The sequence below is a fragment of the Papaver somniferum genome, unplaced genomic scaffold (assembly GCF_003573695.1).
Source record: "Papaver somniferum cultivar HN1 unplaced genomic scaffold, ASM357369v1 unplaced-scaffold_76, whole genome shotgun sequence".
NCBI classification, from domain to species: domain Eukaryota; kingdom Viridiplantae; phylum Streptophyta; class Magnoliopsida; order Ranunculales; family Papaveraceae; genus Papaver; species Papaver somniferum.
In genome coordinates, this window is record NW_020650526.1 from 759,585 (window position 1) to 772,097 (window position 12,513).

At 35.0% G+C, this 12,513-nt stretch overlaps 1 protein-coding gene across 2 annotated transcripts; it reads left to right on the forward strand.

Annotated features, from left to right (window-relative positions):
* The first annotated feature begins 6,286 nt into the window (after positions 1-6,286).
* Positions 6,287-12,069, forward strand: LOC113344305 (protein LIGHT-DEPENDENT SHORT HYPOCOTYLS 10-like). Of its 2 annotated transcripts, none has more exons than XM_026588311.1 (2): positions 6,287-7,157; positions 12,048-12,069. In XM_026588311.1, exon 1 carries the CDS (start codon positions 6,483-6,485, stop codon positions 7,104-7,106), a length of 624 nt encoding a protein of 207 aa, XP_026444096.1. In that variant the 5' UTR covers positions 6,287-6,482; the 3' UTR covers positions 7,107-7,157; positions 12,048-12,069. The 2 variants fall into 2 exon arrangements, with proteins under 2 accessions (XP_026444096.1, XP_026444095.1); XM_026588310.1 differs by lacking the exon at positions 12,048-12,069 and adding an exon at positions 8,528-8,831.
* Positions 12,070-12,513: the final 444 nt, after the last annotated feature.

Consider the following 12,513-nt stretch of genomic DNA (forward strand, 5'->3'; position numbering starts at 1 on the left):
TGATACAGTTCACAACAACATAAAAATAAACCTAAAATCTGAAACATATAGATGTTCATACTTCATAATCACCATCAGAAATTGTACCATTCAAAATCAAGAGTGTGTAACTTCCAATTTGTAATAAAATCATTAAACCTCCAAATGAATGAATGAGAAATACCTTAGATGAAGATGACCAATATTTGCATTTCCAAAATTATGAATCACTATCAATACTTCTATGAGATATCGATTAAACTAAAATCTAGGCTTGAACCGATGTTTCATAGAAGAATCGATTGATTCATTGTTGTTGATGAAGTTTTTTGCAGCTGAATCTCCAAGAAACCCTCAAATGAATGAACATGAAATACCTTGGATGAACATAACCCATATTTGCAATTCCAAGATTATGAATCAGTGTCAATACTTCTATGAAAAATCGATTAAACTTAAATCTAGGTTTACATCGAAGTTTCAAAGAAGAATTGATTGATTGATTCATTGTTGTTGCTGAAGTTTTCTGCAGCTCAAATCAATGGAATTAGATGAACTGATAATGAGTTATGTCTCAGGCGCTGTTCCGTACATAGTGTTGGTAGATTTTTGTGGCTCATGTGTGTTGTTGGTCAGGGAACAGGATATTGAGATATGGCATGATGCATGAGCCAAACCATGATGCAGTTCAAGATATGGCCCATCTATACACAACTTCATTTAATATTCAGGAAGATAATAATTGTATAAATCTAATACAAGTCCATCTAATGTCAAAAACGGTAGTGAGGCACAGTGGTTCGCTTTAGTTTTAATTAAGTTTGATGTCGGAGGTTCGAAACCCTTTAGACCTTTTTATTTTTCTTTAAAATTTTGGCATTATGTGGCACAATGCTGATTTTATTTTGCTTGACCTATTTTGTTTTTGGTCAGGACTCAGGGACCAGGGTATTGATATATGGCATGATGCCTGAACCAAACCATGCTGCAGTTCAAGATATGGCCCATCTATTAATTAATTAGCAAATCAAATAATTATGTCAAATGTACACAAGTGTGCTGATTTTACTTGGCTTATTGACCTATTTTATTTGACCTATTATGTTTGACCATTTTTTGTACACCAAACAAATCTCATGAATGTTAAGCCATTTCAGGTGTGAACACTGCCATTATAGATCCTGTATACCAGCGCCACATAATGTCTCTCAACAGGTGTTGGCTCTTCAGTATCTACCAAAAAATCAAATATGATAATTAGTGTTTGGTTCAACTGTCTATCAACCCCTTAATGGCAGTTTTATTAGACATTGAGAATCGAAAGAGTCTACAATTAGGCTAATGGGGGTGTACCAAATTAGTGGGGGGCGTACCAGCCCCAAGGCAAAACCAGTTTTCTCTTATATGATTTTGGAACCCACCCCCACTAATTTGGTACACTCCCATTAGCAATATTGTTGGTGTGCTTGTTGCACATGCCTTTGAATAAGCGTCAATAGATAAGGGACGAGATGTTCCACCAAGTTGCCTTAAATAACTATTAATGTCATCTTCTCTACAAAAGGAAATTAAACAGAGAATTTCCAAAGTATACAAAAATCATCCTAAAATAGGCAAGGAAATTAAGAAAAAAAAGCTAGAGATTAGAGATAATGGGTGATCAAGGAGGAAACAATCCTAACAGAGATAATCAGCCTTCTGCACCTTTTAACTTTGCCAAGAAAGTTTCCAAGACTCTGTGTACTAGAGAGTTGGAGAATTTGAGGGATTTTCTGCAGCAAGAGATTGACATGAGAAATCGTCAGATTGAGTACGAAAGAGTTCGTCAGGAAAATTCTCCACAATATGAACTATGGAAGAGGAAGAGAATTGCAAGAGATGTGAGGAAAGCTAGAGAAAGAGAGGGGAGAAGATTTGTTTGGAGAAAGACCCGCAGTGCAACCGAAAGTGATTCTGAAGAGAAAGAGAATGATTTTGAGAGAAGTGATGATCATGAGAGAAATTCTGAGACAGAGAAACAAAGGAGGAAGAGAGAAAAGAAGATTGGGGATGCATGGTATGAAAGATACTTAGCAGAAAAAGAAATCCCTCGGCTTTTTGCAAGAACCATGAATGAGAGACTGAATGTTGATTCTAATGGAGAAACAATTGATGGTCTTGATGAGAATGGTGAACCAGTTGAGGTTGGAGATTTGGAGGAAGAGAATGAAGATGATGAAGGAAGTGAAGACGTATGGAGGATATGGAAGTGCAACTGAAACCGACAGTCAGTATAACAATGAGTACAACGATGATGAGATGGGCATCGACGACGATGACGATGATGATAGTGCAACTGAAACTTCAGGCAGTGAACATAGCAATGAGAACAACGGTGATGATTCTGAATAATCATCCCTGGAACATCAACAAGATTTCGATGGGAAAGCTTCGATTTTATGAAATCGGATTAAGTGCTTCTTCGTGAAAATTCAAAGAAATCTTGTAGGTGTTTGTTCATCATTTTACTCATATTGCTGAAGCTGCTGACAGAATTGGTATTGGTTTTCTTGTGGTTATTTTTGATATCTCGGATGTTTTTTTTTTTTTTTTAACAAATGGGCTTGTTTTGATACTGTTATGCAGACGGTAACTGCTAACAGTTTTAGTAGTATGTGTGTTTGGTGTTTGTAGGGGGGTTCGAATAGTCTAGTTTTTCCTGGTATGAATAGTTAATCTCTCAGATGTTTGAGGGAATTACAGACTAGGTTTTTGGGTCATGTTTTGATGTTGATCCTGTGAATGGGTTTGATTGTATTGGAACTACTTAGTAGTTAGGGGTATGATCAGTAATAGTGATGGCGTTTGTAAATCTGGTTAATGAAATTGCAATTTCGGTTTCTTTTTATGTTGATATGACTATATTTGGTTGCATTGGTATGCTGGAGATGTCTTTGTGATTTCTAATGAAAGGAACAATGCTATGTTAAACTGTGGTATGTTGAAATGTATTATATGATCTATGAATTTACTAAAGCATTATCTGAATTCTATCAAGAACTTGAATCCTAGTACAAGGTAAGTGAACATATTATGATTCCTAATTATCTCTGGTTTTCATCTAAAGTGAAGAAACTACTTCTCAAAACATACTACAATCTTGATTCACTAATGGTAACAATATCCTACACCCAAACACTATAACTGAGTCTAAGTTTATCAACGAAAGGTATAACAAGCTGTAGATCATCTGTCAAAGCCGTAATAACTTGATTCAATATTGAGTCATGTGAAACCTACACGATTCCACTGACCCACAAAACTACTTGGTGTTGTGGAGGCATATAAACATCTAATTCTAATGTATTCTCAACACTGACCCAATAAACTACTTTGGCAATGAATTCATAAAGAACTAGAAACTGACTAGGCAAAGCGAACAAATTATGAACAATAGCTTCTCTTTGGTTTTCATCTAAATTGTTGAAACTGGTTGGGATTCTCATTAGAGCTACTGCTTCAATACACAATTGATTGATTATTCACCCATTTACAAACAAAGGAGATATCCAATGAACAAATTGTGACATCCTACAAACACGTAAAATACTATGTCCGACTCAGTCTAATTATCAACTAAACTTACACAGTACACTGAGATATTCTTAAAACATAATACAATGTACTGCAACATCCACAATTGCATATACAAATCTTCTTAATCACACTCAACAAACACAAGATATAGATGTTCCTAAAATCTACAATCACGTATAAATCTAAAAGATATAGATGTTCATAAACACCATCAGAAATTGCATCATTCAAAATTCAAAACAAATAGTTTCTAACCTCCTATTTGTAAAATTATTAGACCCCCAAATGTTGAAAAAACTATGATTCAGAGAAAAACGAATAAATGGAATACCTTAGATGATGATAACCCAGATTTGCACTTCCAATATTGTGAATCAGTGTCCAAACTTCTATGAGAGATCGATTCTACTTAAATTTAGGGTTACATCGATGATTCACAGAAAAATTGACTGATTCGTGTTGTTAATGAAGTTCTCTACAGCTGCATCTCGATGTTTTCGAAGCTCAAATCGATGGAGTAAAATGGACGGAGAGGAAAAGGGAAATGGGTGGAGAAATGTCTCAGGCTCTCAGTTGTTCTCGACATATTTATTCTCTTATAATTTTCGCACAATTAAAAAAAAATGAAAAACTAATTTCATTGATTTTAGTTTTGTTTTCTGATTTTCGGTAATTAAAATGAAGAGTTATAATGGGAAAAAAATGTTGGAGAAAAAATCCAGAATCGTTGGGAGGCTGGGTAGCCCTTGAGTATGAGATGAAATTGGGAGCTGATAGTAGTAATAAAGGCGCTAATAGTAGTAATAGAGGGTAACAATGTAACTTGCCAATTTAAGTTGAGGATAGGAAGGTAATTACCCACAACCTTCCCGAAAGTCTGTAACAGATACCAATTATTACAACAATCATCCAACGTTACAAAGTTACCAACGTCGATACGACGTTACTTAAAAAAAGTCCGTTACAAAATGGGGTGTTACAAGTTCCCTGATTTCGTGTAGTGTACAATGAATTGGGGGCCTAATTAGAATTTTTGATTAAAGGTTTACTGATTTTTTAAGGTTTAGGATTAGTCAAGGGTAAAAAAGCATTTTCACCGTCGGTTTAATAAGCCCCTGAAAAATTTGGGGTGCAAATAAAATGAGAGGCCCCTGATTAGTTTTTAGGTCTCCAATTAAACGAGGCTTATTAAATGCATTTGTGTGTAATATCTTATCAAATGCAATTGAAGTGAAACGGAAAGGGGTGCTATACAAAGGGATAGAATCGCTTGTAAACAACATTTCGTGCATGGACATGGTCAGTGTACGCTTAACCCACAAGCATTGGTGGTACTATGCTATGAAATCCGCTGGATTGCATAGTCATTTGAATAAAAACCAATAATCCAATAGATCCTCAGTTAAAAAGTTCTTAAAAATTAATTGACGAAGTTTTTGTTTTCTTTTAAAAGAAAACGAAAAGGAATTAAGTGAAGTGTGATCATCACAATGACGAGGATAGTGAGAACAGCAATCATCAACGCAAAAACAAAATCTCTAAAAGATATAAAGCGCATTATATCTGGATACTATAGTTTTTTGTTTTGAACAATTGGATACTATAGTTTATTAACCAAAGATTAATTATACAATTATTATGTCACCGTGACTAATAATTATTCAAATAAATATATAACCAAGTTGTAATTAAGCTAACAGCCTTCCTAGTCAAACGATTTTTCGAATCTAGCAAGATATGTCACTAACACAAAATTGTATCCGGCCCAAGTAGCTTTTAGCCACAATATATATACAAAATTTGTTAAAAAGACCAAAATCAACAATTCCTGAATGAAAAAGACATGAAAAATTTGATACTGTTTAAATTGACAAAAATATGAAAATAATCAGGATGTAAACAGTTTCATCCTACCCATTTTCAAATAGTTTTTCTTATTGTTTAATTTACATCAGAATGCATTCAGTTTCATCCTCAATATTTTTTAAGTTTAAGCTAGGATGAATCCAGTTTCATTCTTGCTATTTTTTTGGTGACCTTTTCACTCAAAATAATTTTTACTCGTCCATTAGAACCATATTTTAAAAAAAAATTTGGACAAATGACCCATTTTCCGAAATATATAAGTAGAGCTAGACCTTGAATCAGACGTCAGAAAAGTTTAAGAAACACAACGATAAAATCTGATTCAGGACAATTTGAAATTGGTATAATAATACTATAAGATTAAGATATACACTCAATATGATGAAGTATGAAACATCAGAATATATATTATGCTTCAAAAAGGAGGAAAATTTTATAAAAGAGAATTGATTTTGTGTTGCACTCCCTCTGTTTTTTTGAAGAGAGTTACTATTCTTATCTCAAATTATTTCATTTCAATATATTACAGACTAAAATGACGAAAACAAAAATAGTACCATCTTTTAACAAAATTGACCTATCATATCGCAGGTTATTATATGGATCGAACCAATAAACATAATAGAGTATCTAAAATTTTCGCATGATTCATTTTTGTTTATTTTCATTGCACAATATGAAAAAAGTCTAAAAATGATGGTGTTGATGATGGCATTTCAATAATTGATTTCTTTTGACGAGAAATATATTGTTAAATATATTAAGATAGTACGTACAGACAATGAATATATATGAAAAAGATAAAAAAGAATGAATTGGCGAAGAAAAAATAAAGGAATAAAACAGGCCCCATAAAATGTCTAAACCAGTAGGGCCATGATGTGATTCTGCTTTCATATCCTTCTCCACTTCACTAAATCTATCTGCATTTGATTTGCTTTTTCCTGTTTCCAACCCCATTTTTCTTGCCTTCTTTTGTCTGAACCATCAACGAGTTTTTCATACTATAATTTGCAGTTTTATGGCTTCTTGGTAGCAGTGGTGGCCGGTGGTCGAGCGCGATGTCATCAGGTGATAGAGGAAAAGATGTTATGGAAGGGGCAGAATCATCGTCAAGATCGATTAGCAGTGGTGGTGGCGGCGGTGAGCATGGCCGTCAACCACCGGCTCCGTTAAGTAGGTACGAGTCACAAAAGCGGCGAGATTGGAACACTTTTAGTCAATACTTGAAGAACAAGAGGCCACCTGTTTCACTATCACAGTGTAGCGGAAACCATGTACTTGAATTTCTACAGTACTTGGATCAGTTTGGGAAAACAAGAGTTCATACACAAGGCTGTGTATATTTTGGGCAACCGGAACCTCCTGCACCTTGTCCATGTCCTCTGAAACAAGCTTGGGGTAGTCTTGATGCGTTAATTGGGCGACTTCGAGCTGCTTATGAAGAGAACGGTGGAACAGCTGAAACAAACCCTTTCGGACGAGGCTCTATTCGTGTTTACTTGCGGGAGGTCAGAGAATCACAGGCCAGAGCTCGCGGAATCAGTTACAAGAAGAATAAGAAGAGGAGGAAGAAGAAGAAAAATGAACTTGCCATCACTACCACCAGTGCTAGTACTAGTTCCGCCAGAGACGAGACAATTAGTAGTGCCCCTCCTGTGATACAGCCCTCGTCGAGATCATGATTCAACTTAGTACTTCTTGTGGGTAAATTTCGTTATGCAATTCTTCATATGGTCAGTACTATACATATATATTTAATTAAGTGTTTTTCCTTTCCCTAATTTGCATGCTAGATTAAGATCAATAAGTATTTCGACACCGCAATTTTGCGTATATCTGATGAATCTGTTCATACTGAACTCCAGCTTGAAATAGGGCAACTGCAATAATCAATGAGAATTAGGTATACCTTTCAAGTGTACGGTTCTATACTAAACCCTATTTTACTTAAGATGAGTTTACTCCTTATATGGCAACGAGTTAGCGGGGTGTAGAATCCACACAAATGCAAGCAAAAATGTACTAAACCTCATCATATTTTTATAGCAGCTAGGCTCCTTGAATTATTAGCTAGCTATAGCTATAGGGGTTGCAGTGAAAACGAAGTTTTCCAAAGAAGGGGATGAGATGAAATGATCTAAATCATGAATGTTCAGACTATTTTGCCTATTTTTGTTTGGGAGTACTATATCTCTGCAACATGATGACTAGTTAATGAGATTCCACACGTACATCTTTGTCATTATATTCTTGTCAGTGAGCCTAAAATTTTATGTTTGTATACGTCTACACCTATTGTCCTCCGTGATTCTATATCCACCTAGAGAAACCTTAGATTTTTCACCCCTTTTGAGTACGTAGCTTCAACTTGATTGTGATAACCACAAACTTATGATCTTGAGCTTCAAATTTCACACGAGAAAGTACCGGTAAGTTAATGTATCATTTTGGAAAATAGGGTTAAGGACTAGTCCAGTGGGATAATCAAGTCATCAAATCTGTTTATTATCACTTGATTATGGGATAGCCAAACAAGCAAACATTTTAGTTGTTCTACCGTACTGTATGTGTTTTACAGAGATTACGCATTTTCAAAGAGAAGATGAACTCTTCTTCTTATTTTCAATTTTGTTCGCTGGGACAAACTCCATATTTTTTCGTGTAATTATTTTTAGGGTCGTGCATTCAGGTTAGCTGTGAAAACCACAAACATCCGGGTTTATCCACGGTTGGAATTTCGGCCGGTGAATCGACAGGGGGTTATGCACTACATTTTGAAAGAGAAGATCAATCTCTTTCTCCCTCTTACATAAGCATGCACAGTGCTCATTAAACAATTAAAGTATCAAATAGCGGGGGTAACTAAATAAATTTTATAATCTATGTTAGGTGTATACTTATTCTTGCCCTCTAGTTTTGTCCCTAGTAAAAATCTCCACGATCTTTTGCTCCCCATGGATGGCAATGATATTCAATAATGCTTCATCATGATATGTGCCATGAGTGATTAAGCAGTTTTAATCAATTATGTTGGCTTTTGAATCAAAAACAAAATCAATTATGTTGGCTATCTCAGTTCAGTTTTTTTTTTTCTTCCTTTTAGGTTTTATATATTAAAAAGAACGGAAAATGTCAAAGTGATCAACCTCTACTTATCAACAGTCATGATTTCCTCCCGATGAGCTAAGCAATGTAATCCCTAAAAGATCTTTCAAAAAAACAGCATAAATGATGAGTGATTGTTTAATAAGAATGATCAGTTCTTATGCGTCCTAGTATGAACTCAAGTGCTCACTTCTTGGTTCCTCTGGTTATGGCGAGAATCGTAGGTTGCTCCAAAGTTTTTACTTGACAGGTAATTTTGTAAGTAACAAATTAAAATGAGCAACATTCCTTTAGTAGGATAATTTTTTAGCTTCCTCTTCATATCCGTAAGTAGAGGTGTAAATTGGGCTGTGACAGCACGAGCCCAGCCCAGCACGCTAAAATCTGAGCCCAGCTCAGTCCAGCACGTTCCAGAACGTTAGCTTCGTGGGTTGTGCTGGGCTAGCCTAATCGGCATAGTAGCACAGCACAGCATGCGACACGGATAAGCATGTGGCCCAACCCAGCACAACACGTTAAGAAAGCACGTCATAGCATGCACAAATACACTATATAACAAGGCATAATACATCACATTTTTTGTATATTTCATAAAAGAGTCAATATTCTAACTAGTTTTTTGACATTTTATACTGGCTTATTTTTATAACAACATATACAATACCTAAATATTTGGAAAATATATTTCAATATCGTTGTTATAATATCATTACATGTATTTGACTAGAACATTAATTTACATGACAATGATCCAATTTTATATTTGATGGGCTATTTCTTTTTATTGAATAAACTTGTTAATTTTACATGAAATCGTTCCTAAAATTATTTCAATAAATGGTTGGTGTCCAGCTTGTGGCTCGACTACCAACAAACTCAGTGTCCGACTTAATGTATACCATTAAATGATTTCAAATTGTTTATAACATGTGTGCCATCACGGCACATCACGACACAACACGTTTATTCGTGTGTTGTGCCCGTGAATTATGTTGTTTCTAGCTTTTGACTAGTAAAGTACAGTACGACACAACACGTTTAAATCGTTGGCACAACACAGCACGACACTGAAGCATGTGACTTTGTGTGTCTGGATGTGTCGTGCCGGCACGTTTTACAACTCTACCCGTAAGGGAGGTTGAGAGTTTGACATTCGTAAAATCATCATTACCGATCCTAGAGGGGGGAGTGAATGTTCTAACAGGGTTAAAGGCGGGTTGTGGCTAGTGGCGCCGGCTCGCCTGTTTGGGCTTTGTCCAGGGAAAAGGCCCAAATTGATCAAAGAATATGGGCCAATTTTTGCTGCGGGGTTCTGAAATGAAGTGCACTTAGTTACATGGATTAGCAAGCTTGTCTCCCCCAGTGATACCAACTCGAAACAGAGTTACCGTTGGAAAGCTATCTGCCATGAGACAATTAATTGATGATATACCCAAGGGTTAATTATTCTTATGACTCTTTTGGCCTTGAGATCATAGAAATACGCAAATTATTCTCTTGGTGTTGTAACAATTGTGAATATTTTCTGTACACATCCTAGTTGTGCATATTTCCTGCACGGATTCTAGTCTTGGATATTTCTACACAACTTCATATCAATGTGTTTGTTCATCTTCAAAAAAACGGTTTTATAAACTTATTTAATGTACATATAATAGTATAAATCATTATGAAAGGTTAATTAACATTGTGGATAATAGTTGCATACTAGAAAAACACTGTGGATAATAGCTGCACACCAAAAAAAAAGTTGTGGATAATATATGCACACTAGAAAAAATACTTTGAACAATAGTTGTACTTTAAAAAAAATTTGTGGATAATATCTACACACAAATAAGAAAAAATAAATAAAAATCATTTAAGGAATAAAAATTTCTAAAAATACGAATAATTTGATATTTGTATTTACGCTCGTTGGATTGGTCTTTCAAAAACCTTTCTAAATATATAAAATTTGTCAAATTCCTCCGTATGGTTTGTTAGATATGTTATATTGAAGTTGGTTTGACAATTATACCCTTAAAGAATAGAGTTTATGTCAAATTTTAACATCATTTAACATCTTTATTCATATGAGTCTATGACTCTCCTTCTTTTTTAAAGGTCATTTCAATAAAATAGGTATAATAATTTTTAAATGAGTTTTAAGCCCAAGGCCATAAAAATAAGAAAGAGTGAGGGGAGGGCAAAACACTTAATTCCCACTATACCCAAATATTAACACCAACCAAGTATTTTCATACAAATGGCGGTGAAATTGTGGGGGAAACGGACCTTAGTTATGGGTGAGCTTTAACTTTTTCTGGGCTCCGCTCTTTTTTAGTAGGGGCCATTATGTGATAAGAACATCCACCTTACAGTTATAAAGAGTGTCATCTAGAGCGAAAACGATTAACCTATTTTTAATCTAATTTAATTTATAACTAACCTAATAACCATCTATATATATAACCTAGCTAATTAAATCATTAACAAAACAATTCATTCATTACATTTAATTTTTTACAAACCCATTACTTTTAGAGGGATCATCTTCTTCTCTTCTTCTCTCTTCCTTGTTGCCATCAATTCAAAGAAATTTCCACAAACCATAACTTGTGATTCGTTTCTGGTTGAAAAAATAAGTAGTAATAATCGAAATGAGTTGAGAGTTTTTTGAAAACTTTGACGAACTAGCCGAACCTTATGGAAACGAAGAACATGGCTATTTCACAAAGAAAAGTTCCTAGCCGAACTTTTAATTCCATAACCCAACTTTTTAATTTCCTAACCGAACTTTCAATTTCCTAGCAGAACTTTTAGTTCGGTTATGTCGCAGTTTTTTTCTCCTAGTTGAACTTTTGATTCAGTTACGTCGCAATTTTTTTTCTCGTAACCGAAATTTTCTCTGAAAACTATATATTAAATTGGGTTACGTCGCAATTTTTTTGTCCTGGACTAACTTTTCTCTAAAAACGATATATCGAGTTCGGTTACGTCACATTTTTTTTCCGGCTAACCGAACTTTTCTCTGAAAGAAAAAACTTTATTAAAGCTGAGTTCGACTACCTGTGTCTTCAGAAACATTAGCGGAACTATACACTTGAAGATGAGTTCGGCTACCTGTTCTTCAGATGTCGTAGCCGAACTTTATTTCCACAGCCGGAATCTATTTATAAATTTTCATTTTTTCAAAAGTTTTGGACAATTCAAGCAACATTAACTAAATTTGAAGTATATCTATGTACCCAAAACCCTCATTTCGAAATGAACCATCTCAAAAAAATAAAAAAAACAATAATAATAAAAAAAATATTGTTTTTTAGCTTGTTTTACTCAGACCTTGCATCTACAGGGGAATATTTTACACCTTATATCTTCAGTCTCTATATCTTCAGGAATTTCTGTTAAGGGTCCTACTTATCAACATGCTTTTGATCATTTTGTTCGAGCGTGTGTAATTGATTCTTCCCAACTTAGAAATCTCATAACTTCCCCACATTCCATGCATTCACTGGAAGTTCAATATTTTGCAGGAGTGACAGAAAACATGCCTTCCCTTTTCAATATGTCAAGAAGTGACTCATTACTTTGGCAGTGCAATAAAACTAAGCATGCTCAAGATTAATTGCTTGCTATTCCGGTTGATGGGCTTGGACAGAAGTTAGGACCACGTCAGTTTTGTGCTATTCTTAGCTATAGACTTGGTATTCCCCTATTTGCATAAAAAAGTATTTGTTTGTGTTGTAACAAGGCTATGGATGTATATGGTGACCATGTGTTGCATTGTGCAAGTGAAGTTGGAGTCAAGTTTCGACATGATTTTGTTCGTGACACATTTGCGGATATTTGTTATAGGGCAGGTGTGCACACTAAAGTTGAATCGCCTTTGGGTTTCTTATCGCGTGATAGTGGTGATTCAAGACCAACAGACATTCTTGTCTACAATTGGGAGGAGGGCCGAGATACTTGTTTGGATGTGACGGGAGTTTCTCCTTTCGC

Coding starts and splice junctions, on each gene's coding strand:
- LOC113344305 (XM_026588311.1), top strand. CDS start 6,483: ATGTCATCAGGTGATAGAGGAAAAGATGTTATGGAAGGGGCAGAATCA.